Raw genomic sequence first — 25368 nt, 5'->3', positions numbered from 1 at the left:
CATGGCGGAAACCCACATGGTTACGGGGAGAACGTACAAACTCCGTACAGGTTGCACCCATAGTCAGTGTTGAACCTGGGTCTCTGGCGCTGTAAGGCAGCAACTCTACCGCTAGGCCGCCATGCAGCCCAAGTGCATTACTCTTGGAATGAAGACACATGTACTTATTTATGACTGGTTGCAGCAATGTAGTTGCAGCGATAGTGACTGTCTGAAATATAGTTATTTAAAAATAAATGGTGTAGCTAATTGAATTAGTTCTACTAGTCGTCATGATAGGATTTGAAATGATGGATCCAGATAATCAAGGTATTACAAAATGCTGGAGTAACTCAGCGGGTCAGGCAGCATCTAGGAGAGAAGGAATGGGTGACGTTTCAGGTCGAGACCCTTCTTCAGACTGATGTCAGGGGGTGGGATAAAGAAAGGATACAGGTGGAGACAGGAAGGCAGTGGGAGAATTGGGAAGTGGGAGGGGAAGAGAGGGACAGAGGAACTATCTAAAGTTAGAGAAGTCAATGTTCATACTGCTGGTCCAGATAATCAGATTGCTAACCCAGCAATTGAACCATTATGCCAGGAGTTCCCTATGGCTTTTGATATATGAAGGTTACCAACTTATGACATAAATTATATTGCAAATGTAGCTCCCTTTATAGGAACTGCTTTCTAAAACCTCTATGGAAAGAAATGGGATCACCAACAATATAAAGCACTTACGTCCCTTAATTTGATCACACTCCACCATGGTTGGCCACGGTGGCGCAGTGCTTGAGTTGCTGCCTTACAGCGTTTGCAGCGCCGGAGACCGAGGTTCGATCCCGACTATGGGCGCTGTCTGTACGGAGTTTGTACGCTCTCCCCATGACCGCGTGGGTTTTCTCCGAGATCTTCGGTTTCCTCTCACACTCCAAAGACGTACAGGTTTGCAGGTGAGTTGGCTTGGTATAAATGTAAATTGTCCCCAGTATGTGCTGTATCTCTACACTAAACTAAGAATTCAACTAATATTTACATAAACTAGGAGTGGCCAAATGTGGACCACAACCCTGTCTTGAAATAGTCTGGTGCAAGCCAAACACCTGGGATTTGTTTTTTAAGAATATGAAAGTTAATAAGCCCCAAAAACAAGGACCTTGACATCACTCACTTAGAAAGCAAAAACATATCCCTGAGGTTCAAAAGCACAATATAAACCACGATCAACACAATTATGGCAAAAAATCATTTCTAATGTGATAAATGCTGTAAACAAATTTTAATAATTTTGATTTACATAACTACAAAATAAATAGACAGATTTATTAATGCTTCGATAATATTCCAATTTTACTGACATTTACATGCAAAGATTTATCTTTTAATTACCACAGGTGATTCTTCGTAATGTGCTCAAAAACATACCATAATACTTGTCACTACAACCGTCTTATTCTCCATTCCTGCAGTTTCATTTCCAGCAAGAAAATCTGTAGCTGTGACGACCATCTTGTCAACCTCATTCCAGTATCCAATCTGCCATTTTTACAATAAAATTATTGGAAGTGTTTAATATTATGCTTGCATTTGCACATCATTGTATCACAGAACTGCTGACATCAGCTGAAACCAATGCAAATCCGATGGGTCAAATGGCCTCCTTCTCTGTCGTAAAGTATATAAAATACGATTTATGACATCATCTGTGAGTCCAACGGTAGCATGGCAAAACAACCATCAAGAAACTACATACCAATTATACCTTTTGGAATAGAATTCTAATTAGTACCTGGTATTTCAGGATCCGGACCGGAACGATTTGCGTCATTTCCAAGGGGTAAACAGACAAATTAAAAATATTGAATTTACTGTGATTTAACAAATAATATGAAGCAACTTGAAATGTAAATATAAATTTATGTTGTACCTTGCGAGGACCACTATTTTTGAGTTCCATAATGTTGACTGTATAATTGACTCTTCTTCCAAATTGATCAAATTGAATGTTTCCTGTCAAACCATCAATGCGAACCTAATTTAAGAAATGAGAATGGGTAAAAAATATCCTTTAAGCTTCTGTACAACATTATTTCAGAAGCTTTGTATATCATAATTGAACATTGGTATTAGCATCAGCAAGCATCAGTCATCAGGACTGAGCTAGAACGTTACCCAAGATGAGTAGCTTCTGGCAACCCATTAATGCCTTCAACATCCTTTTTTGAAGAAGGAGATTGTTTTTATAGGATATTAGTGCTAACATAAAGAGAATCGTCAGCATTCAGACCCCTTGGCTATTTTCAGTTAATTGAGCTTCAATTACTGAAACACATCATGAAGAATATATCTGCCAAAGTCAACATTCTTTTCCAGAAAGAAAAAAAATGTGCAATCAAGTGAGCATAGTTTTTGTTCAACACATTTTGACTGCCTTTAGCGCTGCAATACAGGTTCATCACCGATTTTCCAGCACCCTTGATTCCAGAACCTTGCCGGATTACCCATTTTGCCAGACCAATGGAGGTCAAGTAATAATGATATAACAAGACACCACTAACCCAATAATTATACTACTTCCATGTCTCTAAAGCACAAATTTGCCCATTCTGCCAAAAATGCGTTAGGGGCGAGCACACCTGCTCATCCGACGAGAGCCTCCAAGAGGTGCCGAACGGTACTGGCATGCTTTGCCTGGGCCGCCGAAGGGCAGAGACACAGGCATGCCAAGTTGGCCTCGGAAGTCAGCTATGGGAATAGATCAACAGGTCCCGGCCGAGCCTGAGTTCCAGGGAACAAATTTGACCCGCCGATTGGCATAGAAGTCCCAATGAGGTTGAGATTGGCCGCCTCACACGGTCTAGGCACCACATTTTCAGAGGGACTTCCAGGGGGTTGGGGGAGGGGGGATTTCAAGTGTGATCTCGTAATTTTGTCTGGATTAAAGGAGGTGCTGGAGCACCAGTTGCTGGAAAATCTGTGGTGGACCTGCAATGTGGACATGATACAAAAATTACATGAATGGTTATAGGGATATAGGCCAGAGGCAGGCAGGTAGCACGAGCATAGATGGGGGTCCTTGGTTGGCACAGCAAAGGGTTTGCTTCTTTGCTGTATGACTCCATGACTAGTACTACCACCAGACTCAACTACAACTTCTTCCCCTCTGTTATCAGGCTTCTATGATCCTACCGTAAGCTCGGGTGCAGTCCAATTCAGCTCTACCTCATTGTGAACTTTTTACTGTAATTTTTGTTCTATACTGCTGAGAACTATATTCTGCACTCTGTTTTTTAAAAAATCTTTCCTCAACCCAATGTCTTGGCCTCCACAGCCGTCTGTAGCAGTGAATTCCAAAGATTCACCACCTTCTGACTAAAGAAATTCTTCTTCATCTCCATTTTGAATGTACGTCCTTTTATTCTGAGGCTGTGCCCTATGATCCTAGACTGCCCCATTAATGGAAACATCCTTTCCACGTCCACTCTATCCAGGCCTTTCAATATCCAGTGAGTTTCGATGGGATCCCCCCTCATCCTTCTAAACTCCAGCATCTCTAGGCCCAGAGACTTCAAACGCTCATCGTACGTTAACCCAATCATCCCTCTGATCATTCTCGTAAATCTCCTCTGCTCATCCTTCCTCAGATATGCAGGCCAAAACTGCTCACAGTTTTCCAAATGTAGCCTCACCAGCAACTGATAAAGCATCAACGTAACAACCTTGCTTTTTTTACTCTACCCCCCTCAAAATGAATGCTAAAATTGCACTTGCCTTCTTACTACCGATTCAACCTGCAAATGCACCTTTTAGGAATCCTGCACCAGCATTCCCAAGTCCTTTTGCACCACTGAATTCTGAATCCTCTCCTCATTTAGAAAGTCTATTCCTCTATTCCTTCAACCAAAGGGCATGATCGTACACTTTTCTACACTGTATTCGATTTGCTACATCTTTGCCCACTCTCCCACCTGTCTGGGTCACTCTGCTGCCTCCCTGCTTCCTCAACACCACCTGCCCCTTCACCTATCTTCATATGAACCTATGTAGGTGATAGTCTTGTGGAAGTATCATTATGGCATGGACTGTGGCGATTTAAGTTGGATGATCACAATGAATGGCGGTGCTGGCTCCAAGGGCCAAATGGCCTCCTCCTGCACCTATTTTCTAAAATTTAGAAGAATGAGGGGGGCACTCATTGAAACATACAGAATAGTGAAAGGCTTGGATAGAGTGGATGGATGATTCCACTAGTGGGAGAGTCTGGGACTAGAGGTCATAGCCTCAGAATTAAAGGATGTTCTTTTAGGAAGGAGATGAGGAGAAATTTCTTCAGTCAGAGGGCTGTGAGTCTGTGGAATTCTTTCCCACAGAAGGCTGTGTAGTCCAAGTCAGTGGATATTTCTAAGGCAGAGATAGATAAATTCTTCATTAGTACAGGTGTCAGAGGTTATGTGGAGAAGGCAGGAGAATGGGGTGAAGAGGGAGAGATAGATCAGCCATGATTGAATGGCGGAGTTGACTCGATGAGGCAGGAAACATGTTCCCAATGTTGGGGGAGTCACGAACCAGGGGCCACAGTTTAAGAATAAGGGGTAGGCCATTTAGAACGGAGATGAGGAAAAAATGTCACTTAGAGAGTTGTGAAGCTGTAGAACACTCTGCCTCAGAAGGCAGTGGAGGCCAATTCCCTGTTTGCTTTCAAGAGAGTTAGATAGAGCTCTTAATGATAGCGGAGTCAAGGGATATGGGGATAAGGCAGGAATGGGGTACTGATTGTGGATGATCAGCCATGATCACATTGAATGGTGGTGCTGGCTCAAAGGGCCGAATGGCCTACTCCTGCACCTATTGTCTATTGTCTGTTGTCTATTGTCTATTGATGGGCCAAATGGCCTAATGCTACTCCTATCACTTGACCTTATAACCTTATGACCGTCTGGTCTAATATTTTAGTAAATATTTTAACACTTAAAGGGATACTTACCAGCTTTAATGCTCTTTCTATTTCAATACCCTGGCCCCAGGGAACAGCAGGATTGGCAAGACAATCTCCAGTGCTACCTCGCCTGGAAATATCAATCCGCTGTTTGCGGAGATAGCGGAATGCTTCAGTCATCACTTGGACAGCATCATAGGTCAGCGCAGAAGTATACTGGAAAAGGAACAAATGAAATAAGTGGCAAGTAAATGAAGAACTAGCGATTATATAGCATTTGTAATGACTGAGTGATGCCTCAATTATAACTTTCTGGGAAATACCAATGGAAATGCTGACCCTGTTGTTTCACTGACCACTACTTTGTCACCTGCGAATGTGGTATTGAACCACAAACAATGGAATACCTGCTGAAATGCCCTCAACTGGAAACACAATGCACAGCTATCGATCTCGCTGCCAACAATGAAGATGCCGAGAAGTGTGTTCAGCTCTGGCTGAATAATATCTAATCTTGTGATGTGGACTCGATAAGAAGACTGACAACTATAAGTGCCAATTTTGCACAATGTACAACAAATAGCATTAAACTGAGATAACTAGATGGATTAATTGGTCAGTTAAATTTTGCTTCAGGACATACGACCATGTGTTTTAAAATCATAATCTACATTAATTCCTTTGTATCCTTGCTATGTGATGACGTTCCAAACCAAAACACAGACACAGTAGATTGTTCACTTTAAGTCACAAGCAGTGGAACAGCCTATGCCCAGTCTACACATGCACTGGGCTAATTGCTAAACTAATGTGGCCCTTCTAGGCATCCAAGGAAATCTCCTCAGAGCAACATTACCGAGTTAATCTTCCATGCAATGATCCTTTTGTAGAACTGGGAAAAAGAAAAAGAAACAGGCTATTTTCTATTTCACATATGCCGTCTGATCTGTTGAGTGTTTTCTATTTTTAGTTCAGGAGTTCTTAGTTTGTGGTTTGGCTCTTGTAAATAAAAAAGAATAATTGTGGTTAGCAATATTATGCCTGCATCAGTCTTTGTTTAATTCTGCCCCCCCTGTCCTAGATTGATTAGTAGGACTAGATGTTACAATCCCTAAGGTTTGCACTACAATTGACTGGTGTTGTTCTTGGGGGTGACCACTAGGTGATGTTGCTACCATTCAGACACATCTTCAGTAGTGTACCTCAACGTCACTGGGTGTTTCGGCCTTTTATCACAAGACACCCTCAGTCGAGGCAGGCCCACCGCAGGGTGATCAGACCTGGGTGTGTGTCTTATGGTTAGCCTCTAGATGGTCACGTGGCAGCCCAGACTGCATCTCTTCTTTTCAGCCACAGCCAGTGACTGCTCCGTTCGGCGGCATTTGCAAGTTCTTTGATTGCCCTCCTTTGGGCCTGCCCTCTGACTCCTACTTCCCTCAGGAGCCTTGCGGTGGAACTGGATACAAAGCCCCTGCACCCCACCTCCACTGGACATACTCTTACACTCCAACGTCGCTCCTCTGCCTCTATTGCAAGTTTGGAATATCTCAGCCTTTTCCTTTCATATGCCTCGTCCACAGCCTCCTCCCAGGGTACTGTCAGCTCAATGATTGAAACACGCCAACAGGAGTTGGACCAGAGGACGAGGTCTGGTCGCAGGTTGGATTCTTGTTTATAAAATGCTGTTGCTTTTATCTACTGTGGAAATTCACCTCCACCATCATGTTGGCAGTCGACATGCGACCACAAGCCAAGGACCTCAGAAGGCAGTGGAGGCCAATTCTCTGAATGCATTCAAGAGAGAGCTAGATAGAGCTCTTAATGATAGCAGAGTCAGGGGTTATGGGGAGAAGGCAGGAACGGGGTACTGATTAAGAATGATCAGCAATGATCACATTGAATGGCGGTGCTGGCACGAAAGGCCGAATGGCCTCCTCCTGCACCTATTGTCTATTGTCAAGATGGCACTGGATGGGTCGAAGCAGCGAACCCTGACACCCTATTCATCATTGCAGGTGACTTCAATCCAGCAAACTCCAAGAAGGTACCCCCCGAATACCTTCAACATGTCTCCTACCACAGGCAGGGTGTTAACACTCTTGATCACTGCTGCACCACTGAAGCGCAAGACAAAAAAAATAGAGTAATGCAGCATTGGTCTGAGGACAAATGGTTTACTTCAAGAATAGATTGGAACATGTTCAACACCTGGATGAGTATACTTCAGCCATCAGCTTCATCAAGAAATGCATCGACCACTGCATTCCACAAAAGTCGATTAGGGTCTATCCTAATCAGAATACTTGGATGAACAAGGAGACTCACTCTCCATTACAGTTCAGATCCAAGGCTTTCAAGAAGGGTGATCTCAGACTGTACAAGTAGGCTAAATATGATCTACGCAAGGCTCTCAGAGATAGCGTAAGAGCCTTGTAAAATAAGCTGGAGGCTCAATTGAATAAAAAAAATAATGCCAGGAGACTGTGGTGAGGCCTGAGGCCTGAAGGGTGTTAAGGGTAGGGTGAAAGCCGATGTTTCTCAAGGTGCCACACGGAGGAGGCCGTCCAGACATGCCGCGGCTACAGTGCCCACCCAGAAGGTCCTTCAGTCGACAGGACTTTGCCCGAAAGCTCTTTGGTTGGAGGGATCAGGAACCCGCCCAAAGATTTGTCAGTCGGTGGGAGCGGTAGCCCACCAAAGGCTCGTCGGAGTCCATCTGATGGCTCGTCGGACGACGTAAACCGGGAGGGAGCTGGAGCCATCGGACGCTGGGAGCAAGGGCTGGTAGGGGGATGAACCAGGGTAATGCCTCCAGCAACTTCTAGGTCAGCTGCTGGGGATGTCCTCAGGACACAAAGAAGGCCAGACTAGGAGAGGAAGGAGGAAGGTTCATGAGAACTGCTCCAGCACATCGAGCACGCGGGCCAACCAGACTTTGGACTTAAAATAATGTCGCCAAAATGGTGGCACATGCATTTGTAATATATGTAAAAGGAATTTCACTGTGCAGTAGCAGTTATGACAAGAGAAGCATTATTGAACTATTGAACTATAACCATCATGAGCTACGTCAGAGGTGATCCCTGATAATGACATATCTCAACCCGATGAGCATAATGCCTGATACAACTGTTTTGAATAGACAAACAAAGCTCGATCTTGGCATAGTCCTCCTACCCCTTCTTGCTCTGTCCCATCCACCTTAGTGGCAGAATTCTGATCTGCTTTCATGAGGGTGAACTCTTGGAAAAAGGCCTACCCAAATAGAGTCCATGAATGAATTCTGAAATTGTGCGCAAATCAACTGGCCACAGTCTTTGCTAACATCTTCAACAATCATCTGCCCCCATCTGGCTCAATGAAACCTCCGATATTCCAGTCCTCAAGAGAAATTAAGTAAGCAGTCTCAATGACTACTGCCCAATTGTTCTAACATCAACCACAATGAAGTCCTTTGAAGATTGGTATTTGCCCACATTTTGCATCAATCCTCTGTACAATCTAGACATCTTGCGATTCACATATCATAAAAATAGGTCAATGGAGGATGCCATCTCTCTATATACAGCCCTGGATCACCTTTCCAATTAGATCACCTACGTCAGGTAGCTATTCAAATGCAGCTCAGCCTTCAACACCATAATTCTGAATAAGCTCCTCCTTGAACATCTGCACCTTGGCATTGGGGTTTCCATTTGCAGCTGGCTTTTGGACGTCTTAACCAGAAGAGCTCTGTCAGAAGGCCTTGGTCATAACATTTCTTCCACCCTGACCCTCAACACTGGTTCTCCTCATGGTTAGTTCAGTTTAGTTTATTGTCACGTGTACCAAGGTACAGTGAAAAGCCTTTGTTGTGCTCTCTCCTCCCTGTACTCCATGACTGGGTGGCCAAGAACAAAGACAACTTGATCTTTACATTTCCAATGATACAACTGCTCTCAGCCAGATCTACAACAACAATGAGACAAACTCCAGGAAAAGAGTTAAAGAACCTAGTTTCATGGGTCAGCGAGACAAAACATTGGTTGTTTACCTAAGAAACGGAGGGAGTCAACGCGACACTGTCCTCATCAGGAGAGCTGCTGTAGAAGTTATTTTCACAATCCCAAGATAACTCCGAGTGCAGTAAGCGCCTTTGAAATGTATGCTTGGTGTTACATAGGGAACCTTAGCCAATTTGCATGGAAAAAAGGTCCCATAGACAGCAATGTGAATATGATCAGATAATTCATTTTATTGATGCTGGTGCAAAGGTAAATCTTGGACAAGACACAGTATTTGTTCTTCAGAGTTTATTTTCCCAGTATACCATAAACTTACACAAATTCAGTAATTCACAACCCAATACCAAGTAGTATTTTGGTGGAAATTCTTTTGTAAATTAAGTGCTAAAAATTAGACACATATGATAAACCAACCTTAATTTTGCTTGTTTTCCCTCCTGGATATTCCTTCTCATCCAATGCCAACCATCGCTGCATAAACTTCATTACAACTGGATCATCATAATCAACAATTTGAAATCCAGACACATTGGCTCCACCGTATTGAATTTTTGACAAGTCTCCATCTGTAAATCCCTGCAGCAGGTAATAGGTCTTATCGTTAATACAATTATCTCCACTTCCCCCCAAAAAATTACTCAGTAGTACACTGCAGGAAATGAATACAAACCAGTCACTAACACAATTAATCCTACCCAAGATCAATTAATTATCAGCGACATCACATTAATACACTTCTGTTTAATGAGAATTAATTTAATGAAAATTGAAATCTCAGAGATATATCAGAACTTACACAGGAAATTCACATTGTTAATGCTTGATCATGTCATTCAACAGTCTCAATCTTCCAACTACAGAGTCATTTGACATCACCTGTTTGTACTTTCTTACCAACACTTTCCTTCTGCATTGTCTTACTGCATCTTTAACCCGAGTATTTCTGCCGAATTTCGGCTGAGCCGGGATGACCAATTATGAGTCATGATCATTTCTGTAGCCAAAGTGGGCTCCTAACATTGCAAAAGGTAAAAAATATATGCCTGCCTTAATAGGTTGATGAAGGATTTGAGCATCAGGTCAGAATGAATATAAGAAGAAGCTCCCCAGCCACCTTCCATTTCCACTCTGTCCTGATGGAAGATCTCAACCCAAAACATCAACAATTCCTTTTCCCCCCACAGATGCTGCTCGACCCGCTGAGTTCCTTCAGCATAATGTTTTTCATCAAATGTAATGAAGTTCAAAGGCTGTTTCGACTATTTTTTTTGTTTGAGGCATTATTCAATTAATAAAACTGTTTACTCATTGATAATTTCAATAAGAAAATCTAACAATGAAATAACCTAATTATTTATCCTTTAACATGTTTGCCGATTGTTATGACCTAATGGTGGAGAAATTGAGAAATCAGTTTATCTTAAAGACGCAAATTATTAGAACGTAAAACATAGAAAGGTAAAGCACAAGAACAGGCCCTTCAGTCCACAATGGCTGTGTCGAACATGATGCCAAGATCAACTAATCTGATCTGCGTATCCTAATGATCCAAAGATAATGGAAACTAATCATTTACAATCTGTATATTTTAGTTACTTAAAAGCAATTTCACATTGATCTACAAATTACTATTCCAAAATGGTTATTACTAATGGAGTACTTCTTTAAGCTCAGAAGGATTTCAGGTGGAAGTTTTATTGTACATGTCCATATTGGTATGTACACTTCAAAGATTGGGCATCAAAATAACAAGATAAATAGAACAAGTTAGCCGACTCTGCTACGGTTGTGCCAGACATTTTAATATGAACAGATAAAATAAAATTTTAAACTTTACTTGAGACATACAATTCATCCCTTTTTTGTTTTACTGGAATTTTTGTTCTTTCTTTTAATCCTGAATTTGCAGTTAGCAGTGAGCTGTCAGCCATTAGACTAATGTTCCCCGAACAATCTGGGGCGGCAAAATATATTTGAAATAGAGAAGCTACGAACCAAGCATTTTTCACGGCATTCCATATGTACCTGTCAGTACAAGAGGAACCGAAGTAAAAGTTTACAAAACACTTTCATTCTGTCCCTTGACTTTTCCATACCAAAGGATTCTATCTCATTTTGTAAGACACTTACCAGATTAGCAAGGATGTAATGATATCCTTTGACATGTTTGCCGATTGTTATGACCTATGATGAAGAAATTGAGAAATTAGTTTATCCTAAAGACACAAATTTTTACAACATAAAACATAGGAAACCACAGCACAAGAACGGGCCCTTCAGCCCACAATGGCTGTGTTGAACAGATGAACTAATCTTATCTGTTTGCACATGATCCATATCCCTCTATTCCCCACATATCCAGGTACCAATCTAAATATTGAAGAACAAATTACCAGAACGGACTTGAATTGTGAACTGCATCCTATACAATTCTTTCAAACATGGAAGTCCAGATAATAAATAATTTTACATTGGATTTATTATGAAATATAAAATAAACACCCAACTTTTAATGTCAGGCTCTAGGAACACCACATCATCTTCTGTCCAGGCACAATGCAGCCTTCAGGACTCAATCTTGAATACATCAATTTCAGAAAATTATTATTTTCTGTTTGTGTCAGAACTTCTGTGTTCTAAATTTCATAGATTCCGCTTTTGGTGAAATTCCTCCTGAACATTGTGGCTCTCTCCCCCATCTCTACCGAGAGTGGGTTGAGCTGCTGTATCACAGCACCTGATTCGATCCTGACCTCGTGTGCTGTCTTCAGAGAGGCTTCACAGACTTCAGAGAGTGATTCCATAACGAAACATAGACAGCTCACATGTTGGAATGTATTGAGGTTGAGATGGGACTTTCATTGTTCCCTCACACCTTGAGCAGGTAAGGCCTGCTGTGGTAGAGCCTTCCCCACCACCACCACCATCAATGGGCCCCACCTCCCCCTCCCTTCCAACCACATTATTTTCTTTCCTCTTTAAGTGCTTTCTGTGCATTTTCATTTCTCTTTTCAACCACGCTGTTATAAATGCACCTGGGACCGGGAGCTGCTGTACTTCGTGGTCCGGTATCTGTTGTACCTTTGTTGAGACTCTGGACGGACCACAAGTACACGTGTTTAAAAGGTTATAATGCTGGAGCTTAAATCCAGGCTGTTTATTCCACGGCCACCTGGAAACAGAGTGGCCACCTAATCACCTCATTCTCTTATATAAACATTACTGCACAGGCAAACAAATTAGTCCTTGTGATACAACAAAGTAGTCCCTGCAATATCTCAACAGGAGCAACCAGGTTGTGCCTTGAAATCAGGACAATGGCTTTCTATGCTTGCATCAATAATCTGCAGAAATGGAACAAGACACCTACAAAACAAAGTACAGGAACAGGCCATCCAGCTCATGATGTCTGCACCAACCAATGTGAGAATTTAAACTACTTCCATCTGTCTGCGCATGGTCTATATCCCTGCATTCCTTGCCTGTTCATGTGCATGCCCAAATGCCTTTAAAACATTGCTATGGTTTCTGATCCACCACTTCCTCTGGCAGCATGTTCCAGGTACCTACTATTCTCTGAGTAGAAGACTTACCTTGTAAACCTCCGCTAAACTTGTACCCTTTCGCACAAAAGCTATGCCCTCCATTATTTGTCTTTCCACCCTGGGGGAAAAGACTGTGAATATCTACCTTATATGTGCACCTTGTCATTTTATGTACTTCCATAAAGTTGCCCATCACCCTCTGATGTGCCGTGGAAAACAATTCAAGTTTGTCTGCCCTCATCTTGTAGCTAATATTCGCTAATCCAGGCAACATCCCAATTAACCTATTCTGCACTCTCTCCAAATCCCCAAAGCCTCCACATCCTTCCTGTAATTGGATGATTAGGAGTGCACACAATACTTCAAATGTGACCCAACCAACCTTTTAGACATAAACTTGGCTGAAATCCAGGAAGCACTAAACACCTGCAAAATCATGGAGACAATTGCTAGAAGTCAGAAAATGTTGATCATATTAAACCATTAGACCCTTATAGGAGCAGAACTAGGCCATTCCGTCCATCAAGTCGGCTCTGCCTTTCGATCAGGGCTGATCTATTTTTCCCTCTCAAACCCACTCTCCTGCCTTCTCCCGGTAACCTTTGACACCCTTGCTCATCACGATCCCATCAATCTCCACTTTAAAAATAACCATTGACTTGCCTGCACCACCATCTGTGGAAATGAATTCCACAGATTCGCCACCATCTGGCTAAAGAAATTCCTCCTCATCTCTATTCTAAAAGTCCGCCATTTTATTCTGAGGCTGTGTCCTCTCATCCTGTACTCTCCCACTACTGGAAACATCCTCCCCACATCCACTCAATCGAGGCCCTTCATGTTAAGTAGCAACAAGAGTGGGTATCCTACAGCAGTGATTCACCTTCTGAGCTTTGTCGGCCCTCACCTCTCTTCCAGCTTTCTACAATCAGTCTGAAGAAGGGCCCTGACCTGAAATATCGCCGATCCATGCTCTCCAGAGCTACTGAATAACCCCCTGTTACTCCAGCACTTTGTGTTTTTTGCCAAATATATAAACTCAGATTGGGCACCATTTTCAAGCAACATTGCATGAGGCATCCAAATGACAAAGGTGATTAAATAAAATGATGTGCCTCTATTTTGTCAAAATGATTATCACTAAAAATGAAAGAAGTGATGAGAAATATTCAGTGTTTACTGCACAATTTAATGAACACAGATGTTGTGGGTCTGATGTTTCCACTGACAAATTACAGAATAAATCTTTTCACAGCAACTGTGTTTCAATAGACAATAGACAATAGACAATAGGTGCAGGAGTAGGCCATTCAGCCCTTCGAGCCAGCACCGCCATTCAATGCGATCATGGCTGATCACTCTCAATCAGTACCCCATTCCTGCCTTCTCCCCATACCCCCTCACTCCGCTATCCTTAAGAACTCTATCCAGCTCTCTCTTGAAAGCATCCAACGAACTGGCCTCCACTGCCTTCTGAGGCAGAGAATTCCACACCTTCACCACTCTCTGACTGAAAAAGTTTCCTGAACAAAATATTATTGGTACCTGTTCCATGATATCGTTAACTTTGTCACGTTCGCAATCGAGGATCACTTGTCTTTCCTTTTTGTTTTCCAGGTCCTGAAAAAGTGAGCGGTAGGCTTCATCTTTCCTGTCATCTTTTATATTCCCAACATTGATCGCTGTGACTTGCCATTTGTTTTCAGCAGCAGCATCCAGGACTGCTTGTAACACCGACAATCCTTGGGGAAAGAAGTGACAGAATATAGTCAACATATTACATTCATCATCTTGAGCTCAGTCGATATCATATCATATCATATCATATCATATATATACAGCCGGAAACAGGCCTTTTCGGCCCACCAAGTCCATGCCGCCCAGTGATCCCCGCACATTAACACTATCCTACACCCACTAGGGACAATTTTTACATTTACCCAGCCAATTAACCTACATACCTGTACGTCTTTGGAGTGTGGGAGGAAACCGAAGATCTCGGAGAAAACCCACGCAGGTCACGGGGAGAACATACAAACTCCTTACAGTGCAGCACCCGTAGTCAGGATCGAACCTGAGTCTCCGGCGCTGCATTCGCTGTAAAGCAGCAACTCTACCGCTGCGCTAGTTCAACACAAGTCACCGAACATGTCTGTTTACAAATAATTTCTAAATGAATTGGCAATCCATTTACTATTCGGCTGGTCTGATAGGACCATTTTAGAGCGGATTTTAACTTCATAACGTGAGCACAAACTCTACTTCTCACATTAGAACAAAATGTTTTGTTTGTGCAATTTATGCAATTTCATAAATTTATTCTCAAACTGATTCAAAATTGAATAATTTATCACGCTTTAAATATTTTAAAGTTATGACGGTCTCAATTATTAATATTGAGCTCTAAAACTCAACCACAGGAGAGGAGTGAGGCAAAGTCAGAGAGCCATTGCGTTACCCCAGCCATGATTTGCCTCCTATCGCCCCCAACGGGCGGTCATGGTGACACAGCGGTAGAGTTGCTGCCTTACAGCGAATGCAGTGGCGGAGACCCAGGTTCAATCCCGACCACAGGTGCTGTCTGTACGGAGTTTGTACGTTCTCCCTGTGACCTGCGTAGGTTTTCCCCGAGATCTTCGGTTTCCTCCCACACTCCAAAGACATACAGGTTTGTAGTTTAATTGGCTTGGTAAATGTAAAAATTGTCGGCAGTGGGTGTAGTGTTAATGTGCAGGAATCGCTGGTTGGTGCGGACCCGGTGGGCCGAAGGGCCGGTTTCCGCGCTGTATCTCTAAACTGAAAAGTGTCCAGTAATTTCTTCATAGCTTGCTGCACATAAATGTTGATGGATAAGGAGCTGACCTATTGTCCTGTTCACCACTTGACCTGGTCTTCAGCAAGAGAAAGCCGATGGCTACTGGCAGGAATTCTCCTGTTCAATCATGGATGCTGAAGGCATCTTTCTCTTCCTCTAAGCATAACATTCCTAACTTTTAAGTTCACTGCCAAGTTCTGAAACATAACATAACATCCCTATCCTTTTAAGTTCACTGAAAATCAAAGCACTTATTTTAGGTACTGCTTCTTGTTCAGTTAATGTAAAGAGCCAGGTCTCTACATGTTAAACAAACCCCAACCCAGGTGCATGATTGATGGCTATGAGAGAGGCGTGAGGCCAAGTGGGGTCTAGGCCCTGATTGCTGTACCATTGCAATGTGAAGATCAACGACAATGAGATGGCAGATGTTGTATGCTGTCTCCTTAAAGTCTAGCAGCAGTTGTCAGTTCTGGCAGAGGTGTCAGTTGATTTCCGCAACTGACACCGGAAGTTATTATTTCCTTTTAGGTGATGAAAGAGGTGATGAGAAATATTCAGTGTTTACTGCACAATTTAATGAACACAGATGTTGTGGGTCTGATGTTATTTCTGTCATTTCCTTTTGCAGAAGCTGTTATTTCCTTTTGCAGAATCTAGCTGGTATTTACAAGGCCAGCATTTATTGCCCATCTCTAATTACCCTTCATGAGATGTGTAGGAAGGAACTGCAGATGCTGGTTTAAACTGAAGACAGACACAAAAAGCTGGAGTAACTCAGCGGGACAGGCAGCATCTCTGGAGAGACGGAATGGGTGACGTTTCAGGTCGAGACCCTTCTTCAGACTGGAGAATTGAGTTACTCCAGCTTTTTGTGTCTGGCTTCGGTTTAAACCAGCATCTGCAGTTCCTGGTGAGATGGTGGTAAGCTAACTTCTTGAACCACAGCAGTTCTTCTGCTAAAGGTACTGCCACAACACTATTGGGAATGCAGTGACATGTTTCTAAGTCAGGATGGTAAGCAACATGTAAAGGTTGGTGATGTCACCATGCATGTGCTACCCTTGTAATTCTTAGATGTTGGAGGTCTGGAGGTGCTAGTGAAGTAGCCGAGGTACGTAGCTGCAGCTCATTTTATGGGTGGTAGTTCAGCAGTAATTGTGGCATTGATAAGCAGTGAAGATCTTGGCTGGTGAAAGAGATTCCAATCCAATGGGCTACTTTATCCTGAATGGTGGACAAAGTAGCCCATTGGATTGGAATCTCTTTAGTGGAAACTATTTCATCACACTCCTGACCTATCTCTTAGTTTTCTTTTAGAGATACAGCGTAGAAACAGGCCTATCGGCCCACTGAGTCCGTGCCGACCATCGACCGCTCGTGCACTAGTTCTATCCTACCCACCAGAGACAATTTACAGAGGCCAATTAACCTACAAACCTGCACATCTTTGGAGTGTGGTAGGAAACCGGAGCACCCAGAGAAAACCCACATGGAAAGAATGGCGCTCTGGGAAAGGGGATTTAGGGTTGTGGGTCTGTCATTAGAATTGGGAGGGGGAGGGTTGGGGACGTGTGTGGTGTAAGAGCAGGTAAGTAGGGATGTATGTATTTGGAGAATGGATGCTGGCTCAGTGGAAAATGACCACAAAACCAGTTTTCAGACTGAGATATTGATGCATGTTTGTACATTGGGCACTCTTACACGTGACAGAAGGCTGCTGAATTTCACACAATTTCATCCAGTTTCTGTTGAAACTCATTTTTTTGACAAGTAATTAAACTCATGCACCAGCTGGAACCATTTGGAACTTTCGCAGCTGACTGCAATGAAATGTCATTTTGATAAGCAAAATTTGATAGCTAAGCCCTGGGGGGAATAATGAGGATTCAACCGTGGCTGTACCACTAATGGTTCAATTTACATACGCAATGGGATTTTCACTTTTAAAAAGGATGTGCATTTATGTATGCAGTTGAAATTGTTTACATGGAATTCAATGCTTGAGTTCGGTGAAGCCACGGATGACTCGAACCATTTCAGACAACAGACCTGCCTTGAGATAAGTCCTAGTTGCGAGGTATGCAATTAGAAGTGGTCATTTCACTTTGATGGACATCGGCACAGCTCCTGCAATGTGGAAGGCTTTGGCAGTTTACACAATTTGTGAGCAACTGGTTCAAGGGAAAGAATTAGAAAATCGCTGTAAAGTCATTTCCTTTGGTCCACCTCAATTCACGAGAAGGTCTAGGAGTCAGATTAATGCAGAAAGCAAATAACACCAAGCCTGTAATTTTTTTTTAAACAGACCAATCATTATCTTTAGTTTAGAAATACAGTGCGGAAACAGGCCCTTTCGGCCCACCGTGTCTGCCCGGACCAGCGATCCCCGCGCATTAACACTATCCTATACCCACTAGGGACAATTTTTACATTTACCAAGCCAATTTACCTACACACATGTACGTCTTTGGAGTGTGGGAGGAAACCGAAGATCTCAGAGAAAACCCACGCAGGTCACGGAGAGAACGTACAAACTCCGTACAGACAGCACCCGTAGTCAGGATCGAACCCGGGCCTCCGGTGCTGCATTCGCCGTAAGGCAGCAACTCTACCGCTGCGCCACCGTGCCGCACAACATCTTCTACATCTACTTTGTTTCAGAAGATTTAAATTCTCTTTTAGTTTGGGCCGATTTTGAAAAACCACGAATGGCATTTTTTTGGGGAATATCTTTCTAATATCTGCATAGCTTGTTTGTTTAAGGGGCATTGTTTCTCCCTCGGGTCTAAATGTTCTGTTATTCTCAACACTGCTGAGTTGTTAGATTAGTCCACATGCATAAGCATTGCATCATACATGAAATAAAGACAGGGTCAGAAATAAATAAACGTAAAATACTGTACCTCTGTCACTATCATATAGATAAGCAAACTTATCCCATTGGTAGTATTCAATCAAACTAAGAAGAGCACCCTTGAGATCTGGTCTCATCTGTATGACAAATTGGTGTAGGCCATCAGCGGGAAAACTTGGGGTGATGAAAGAAACGTGCAGGGTTCCACAGAAGGACGTTAGCGTATTCACAGATTTCTTGTCATAAAATCCAAAAATGGCATAAACTCCTCTTGAAAACTGGGAGCAGACTGTAATAGAGTAAAAGGAATCAGAATTATTACATGACATTACAGACACTCAATGATCGGCACACGAGCTTTGATCCTGCCACACAATTTATTATTAGGTATTTTGCTGTATGTAGAAAACAAACCTTAAAATATGCCCCTAAATTTGAATCATAATTCACAGAATTGTCGAAGGGATATTAACTTCTATTAAAAAAATGCTGGAGTAACTCAGCAGGTCAGGCAGCATCTCGGGGGAGAAGGAATGGGTGACGTTTCGGATCGAGACCCTTCTTCAGTCTGAAGAAAGGTCTCGACCCGAAACGTCACCCATTCCTTATCTCCCGAGGTGCTGCCTGACCTGCTGAGTTACTCCAGCATTTTGTGAATAAAAACCTTCGATTTGTACCAGCATCTGCAGTTATCTTCTTATATTAACTTGCCTTCTGGTGGTTCAACGATTGAGCTTATTATCAAGGACCATTGTCACAATTTTTTCTGTTTGGGTGTGATGAAAAGAATGCATCGTATTTCTTCCAAGAGTTTTGACAGGCTCCATCTTCCATCTTTGCCCCTCATCTTTTACCTCAACATCTTTTGCATTCAGTTGATTATTCCCTGCATTCTTCAACCACACCATCCATTTTAGGAGAAAGAGGATTTCTTTTCCCACGCAATATCTCCATCACCCTTAACGCTTGATGTTCTGCTAAGCATTTTCCCATGTAAGCACAGGTGATGTAGCTTGCCTGCAAATCACCTCTTATACACTGTGTATTAGGAGTTAGATTCATGGGTGGTGGTCTTGGAGGGGAGGATGCTCCTCAAACTGTGGAGCATCCTGGACAATACAGCTCACCCCCTCCATGACACACTGCTCAACCTGAGGAGCACCTTCAACAACAGACTGGTTCCACCAAGATGCAGCACAGCACGCCACAGATTATTTTTCTCTGTGGCTATCAAACTGTACAACTCCTCCCCCTTCTGTTGTGGGGTAGAATGACTCCCCTTAGAATATGGAGGGGGAGGGGTGAGGACATGTGTGGTGTAATACCTGGTAGTATGTATGTATGTATGTGGGGAATAGATGCTGGCTATCATTAAAAAAAACCAGGTATTGTAACTTTTTGGCAGAGAGAATTTGCCAAAAGGTATACTTTCAATTTTATTTTGAAATGAAAAAGGAAAAGACACCAACTTTTAAACAAAATTATTAAAGTTTAATAACCCACTGATGCTGCTTCATAATTTTTAAATCATAGAGCCATTGGGCACAGAAACAGGCCCATCGGCCCCCTGAGTCTGTGCTGACGATCAAGCATTCATTTACACTAGTCCTGCACCTAATTCCATTTTATTCTCTCAACATTCCCATCAATTCCCTTCAGGTTTTACAACTTACTTACATGTCAATTTACAGTTCAAATTAACTTGTCAACCTACATGTCTGGAATGTGAGCGGATGTGAATCATCCTACGACAACCAAAAAGCAGTGCTGATCTACTATCTACCTCTTTGGTGAGGGCTATCCTTGATTGGACTTTGCTGACTTTACCTTGCACAAAACATTATTCCCTTACCCTCTATCCATACACTGCCAACGGATCAATTGCAATCATGTATTGTCTTTCTGAAGACTGGTTAACACGCAACAAAAGTGTTCACCTAACCTTGGTACACGTGACAATAAACTAAACCAAACTAAAGTTAGGATTCAAAGGAAGCCTATGGAGAACATGGAAACTTGTCATGGGCAGTACCAGAGGATGGAACCTAAGTTGCTGGAGCTGTGAGGCAGGAGGTCTACTAGCTGTGCCATTGTGCTTCCCTTTCTTTAAACAGTGCAAAAATAAATCAGCAAGTTAGCCTATCTCAGCGTTTGAATGCCACCTGCACCTCACTCACTGTGGATTTAAAGATCTAAATACACAGCAGGATGGTGAGATGGGAGGGAACAACATCACAAGGCCATATTTAGGTGTCATATCCTCAGAAATAATATTTTCAACTGTGTATGACATAATCTGGACCATTCCACTCACTGATCATTAACCAATGTAAAACCCTCAAATAAAATCTGCAATCTTTAGGTTTATTAAAGTTAAATACTTTCATGGTAAATTCTATTTAAGATTACATGTTTTCCTTTCTATATTATTTTACCTAAAATAAAGTAATGCTGCACTGTGTTTTAGCAGTGCAGTACTGCTGGTTTGCGATAGAAGGGAGGCACGGTGGCACAGCGGTAGAGTTGCTGTCTTACAGCACCTGCAGTGCCAGAGATCTGTTTTCGATCCCGACTACGGGAGCTGTCTGTTCGGGGTTTGTACGTTCTCCCCATGACCAGGAGGGTTTTCTCTGAGATCTTCGGTTTCCTCCCACACTCCAAAGACGTACAGGTTTGCAGGTTAATTGGCTCGGGTTTGTATACTTGGTATAAATGTGAATTGTCCCTTAGTGTGTGCAGGCTTGTGTTAATGTATGAGGATCGCTGGTCGGTGTGCACTCGGTGGGCCGAAGGACCCGTTTCCATGTTGTATCTCTAAACTAAACAAAGGTATGAGGTAAAGCAACTGTGATAGCTTTTTGTATCATTCTTTGACAGGGAAAATGGTAACTGACAACTTTGTGTTTGGCCTAAAATAATGGTTTAATTGAATGTTTTGTGAGAGTTTGGCATTGGAGAACCACAGATGTAAACGTGGATAACATCTGTATGCTATCAGGTTGAAAAACCGCAAAGTTAGAAAGGTTTGGTTATTCCATCGGCCCTTGCTGAAACGTATACCAATGATCCAAATTATTTATTGATAGACATTGAAACAAATGTTATTTCACAGAAGGGAGTGTTGTCCATGACCAGAAAATACTGCAGATAAAGGACTCTGCAAATTTCTTACTGTATTTTTAATAGGTAAGACAATGTCTTGCGCATGCAGTTCCTGATACACATCTCCAGTGGATGAACAAGATTCTCCTTGAGAGTTGGAAATTTGTCCCTAAATTGTTATGTTACTTGCCTTATTGTTTATTCACATAAAATGTATAGGTATGTGTAAAATACCACTAAGAAGGAAATCTGAAATGGAAAAAAGAAAATGGTTCTAGATACTCAGCAAGCCGGGCAGCACCTTGGAGATAAAATTAGTTGGAAAGGAGATGAGAAGGAATTTCTTTGGTCAGAGGGTGGTGAATCTCTAGAATTCATTGCCACACACGGCCACGGAGACCAAGTCAAAGGATATTTTTAAGACGGAGATTGACAGATTCTTGATAGGTAAGGGTGTCAGGGGTTATGAGGGGAAGGCAGGGCAATGGGGTTGAGGGGAATGATAGATCAGCATGACTGAATGGTGGAGTAGACTTGATGGACCGGATGGGCCTAATTCTGCTCTTAGAACTTATGAATCTTTGAATCCTTCTGATAACTGTTTTTAAGGGGGTCGTTTGCCTCAAACGTTAACTCTGTTTCACAGATAATGCATGACACACATCAACAGATGATGCATCCCCATCAACTTTTACTTGTAAGTCGACAAAACCTTTACGTGATTCTTGCTCAAACTATTTGACTTAAAACTACCCATGCAGAAGCAGCGCTCCCAAGAAAAGAAGGACAATATATCTTTGGTATACATTGGGTATGCAAGCATAGAATTTCACTGTGCCTTGTCACATGTGACAATGAAGTATTTCATTCCATTCCATTCAACGTGCCTGACAATGTGGGTACCAATGCAGTTAGGGATGCATAGGCTGAATTTAAAATTTCCGACCCCCATAAAAAGATGTTCCATTTGTGGGGATATCCTGAAAGAGAAGATAGAGGGAAAAGGGAAGCTGATATATCAGCTCCGTGGAAGGGTTAGGTGAAAATTACATGATAGACGAATACACAGGGAGAAACTGCTGTGGATACATTTAGTTCAGTTTAGTATATTATTGTCACGTGTACCGAGATACAGTGAAAAGCTTCTGTTTATGCGTTATCCAGTCAAAACAAGACACCATGAATACAATCAAACCATCCACAGTGCAAAGATAAAGATAAGGAGCGAAACATTTGGTGCAAAGATTTCACATTGAAATCCGATAAAGTCTGATAAAGATAGTTCAAAGGTCTCCAAGGAGATTTAGTTTAGTTTCGTTTAGTTTAGAGATACAATGCGGAAACAGGCCCTTCGGCCCACCGGGTCCGCGTCGACCAGTAATCCCCGCATATTCACACTATCCTACACACACTAGGGACAAGTTTTACATTTACCGAGCCAATTTACCTACAAACCTGTACATCTTTGGAGTGTGGGAGGAAACCGAAGATCTCAGTAAAAACCCATGTAAGTCACGGGGAGAACGTACAAACTCCGTACAGACAGACACCCGTAGTCGGGATTGAACCCGGGTCTCCGGCGCTGTAAGCGCTGTAAGACGGTACCTCTACCGCTGCGCCACCGTGCCGGTTCAAAGGCCTCCAATAAGGTTAATGATGTCTCATGCCCACATTCTAACTGATGAGAGGACTGTTCAGTTGCCTTATAACAGCTGGGAAGAAACTATCCATGAATCTGGAGGTATGTGTTTTCAAACGTCTGTATTTCCTGCCTGCTGAGAGAGGAACGAACAGTGACCAGGGTGTGACTGGTACTTGATTATGCTGGCAGCCTTGCCGAGGCAGCATGAAGTGCAGATGGAGTCGATGGAACGGTGGTTGGTTCATGTAATGTTCTGGGCTACGTCCATAATTCTCTACAATTTATTTGAAAATGGTTAGTGCATCATCTGGCCTGCATGACAGGATACAGGAGTTGCCACAGGGAAGAGATGGAGCCTATTTCACCCATCCACGCCAGCTGGGAAGTGATGGGTATTTCAACCAGAGTTGACAATCGCACAGCATAACATCCGATGGACAGGCATGAACTTCCAGTGAAGCATAGACAAAATGGTCCAGTTATTCCTTCATGTGTTCTCATGCTTCTCCAGTTAGAGTTCTGTCTGCTGCGACTGAGAATGAACGGTTGCACTTCAGATGAGAAGTGTGAGCTGGGCGCACACATTCGTCATCAGGAATCAGACAAGACAGTGCTGCAGTTGACTATATGTGTCATGCATTTCTTGTGCCAACATAGCATTCAATGGGTCCAAGGTCTTACCAATCACCCAGCTGAGTGGATGCCCAGTATTGGAAACAAGGAGCTGGAAAGTACTACTCTCCCTTAAGGTGAACGAACTGCAGATGCTGGTTTGCACAAAAGATCAACACAAAGTGCTGGTGTTACTCAGTGGGTCAGGCAGCATCTCTGGAGAAAAAGGATGGGTGACGTTGTGGGTCGGAATTCTCCTTCAGAACCTGATTTCAGCCCCACTGAGTTACACCAGCACTTTGGGTCTGTCTGACTTACATCAGCCTTTGTTTATCAAAGTCAAAGTCAAAGTCAACTTTATTGTCAATTTTCAGTTAGTTTACACAGACAGAAAAGCGAAATACCGTTTCCCACAATCCCGAGGAATAAAGTGCATTAAATTAAGTTAAAATTAAAAAGGCACAGCAAACAACAATCAATATAAAATATACTGAAAGGGGCCAACTTTCTACAACCCTGCTCCAGCCTTATGCTGGGGTTATTGCCTGAAAAATATAAGGCCACATAACCAAGCTGGAAAGCTGCCACTAAAACTCAACACAAGGGTAAATAGGTCATTTCACTAAATAATTTGTAAACTTCCTTTGACTTTAATGTTTGGCGATTTAGTTTAATTAGCGTTTTCAAAAACCCATTACAGCCTAATAATTTCAATGTATAATGCAGATGGGTGACAAGGGAGGCTTCAGAAAAATGGAGTGTGGCATGGTGCCATGTACTTAGTTTGTGTAAAATTATCCAGTAGTCAATTCATCACATCATGTAAGATTCATCACATCATGGAAGGGATCACTTCCCTTTGATATCTGCAAATGTCAGAAAGATTATCACACTTCCCTTCATCAATGAGACCAAACTGATGAAGGGGGAATGTGTAGGAAAGAACTGCAAATGCTGGTTTAAACCGAAGATAGACACAAAAAGCTGGAGTAACTCAGCGGGACAGGCAGCATCTCTGGAGAGAAGGAATGGGTGACGTTTCAGGTTAGGACCCTTCTTCAGACAAGGGATAAGACACCTTACAGTGATCAGAGCAAAGAAATGTAACAGGAACAAACCTCAAATACACAAATCCTCCATGACTCAAAAACTATTGTTAAGCAAAATCTTCCAATTTGCAAAAGATTCATTTACATTGTATCGATGCCCTATATTATTAGCACTTGTAATAGCAACACTGCATCTCCCAAACAAGCATCTGTTGTTAGGAAGTTTGAGAATTGTAAGGAATAATAATAATAATAATAAACATTTATTTTTTATAGCGCTTTTCCAAATGCTCAAAGACGCTTTACAAAAACAGTCAAGACATAAAAACAAACAAACGAACTGTCCTGACGGAGAAGCGGCGAACAAATAGCGCCAGCGTCCTCTCACGTCAGGGTCCGGAAGAAGCGTATGTTAGAATCTGGTTAACCCTGGAGCTCACATACCGGGGAGCATGTTGGGAAAAATGGCCAATATTTTTAATGTGGTTAAAATAGCTAAAGCTGAAACATTCTGCTGAAAAGCAGGTTTTCTTATCTGTTGGGGAGAGGATAGTCCTTCGTAGTTCTGTCTAGGTTGTTATCAGCCGCAATCTTGAGATTACAGCTACTCTTTGTCACTGTGTTCATCAAGTCTCCCAAAGGTTAACGAATTACGTCTTTAACGAGGGAACCCCATTTAACGAGTAGAATCAATTCTCCCTACAGGGACATTGACATTTATGGTATCTATTTGTTAGATATACTGTATGGTAGAGAGATTTTTCGAAACAAATGAAACATAAATAAAGATCTCTGGGGAAAGACAAAGATGGAAGATCATGGAGACA

General features: G+C 42.4%; 1 protein-coding gene across 8 annotated transcripts in view; it reads right to left on the bottom strand.

The window, feature by feature from the left end:
- Positions 1-25368, bottom strand: part of gria2b (glutamate receptor, ionotropic, AMPA 2b) — a 102550-nt gene that overhangs the window by 32967 nt on the left and 44215 nt on the right. For all 8 annotated transcript variants that reach the window (XM_078406582.1, XM_078406543.1, XM_078406590.1 and 5 more), the window contains 7 exons: positions 18186-18425; positions 14010-14206; positions 11050-11103; positions 9334-9495; positions 4964-5131; positions 1907-2011; positions 1405-1515 (listed from right to left, as the gene is read on the bottom strand). In XM_078406582.1, coding sequence (XP_078262708.1) covers positions 1405-1515; positions 1907-2011; positions 4964-5131; positions 9334-9495; positions 11050-11103; positions 14010-14206; positions 18186-18425 — 1037 coding nt within the window. The remainder of the gene's footprint in view (positions 1-1404; positions 1516-1906; positions 2012-4963; positions 5132-9333; positions 9496-11049; positions 11104-14009; positions 14207-18185; positions 18426-25368) is intronic.

This window comes from Rhinoraja longicauda, chromosome 1 (genome assembly GCF_053455715.1).
Source record: "Rhinoraja longicauda isolate Sanriku21f chromosome 1, sRhiLon1.1, whole genome shotgun sequence".
NCBI lineage: Eukaryota > Metazoa > Chordata > Chondrichthyes > Rajiformes > Arhynchobatidae > Rhinoraja > Rhinoraja longicauda.
The sequence above is the reverse complement of the archived record's forward strand: the minus strand, read 5'-3'. Positions and strand labels throughout refer to the sequence as shown.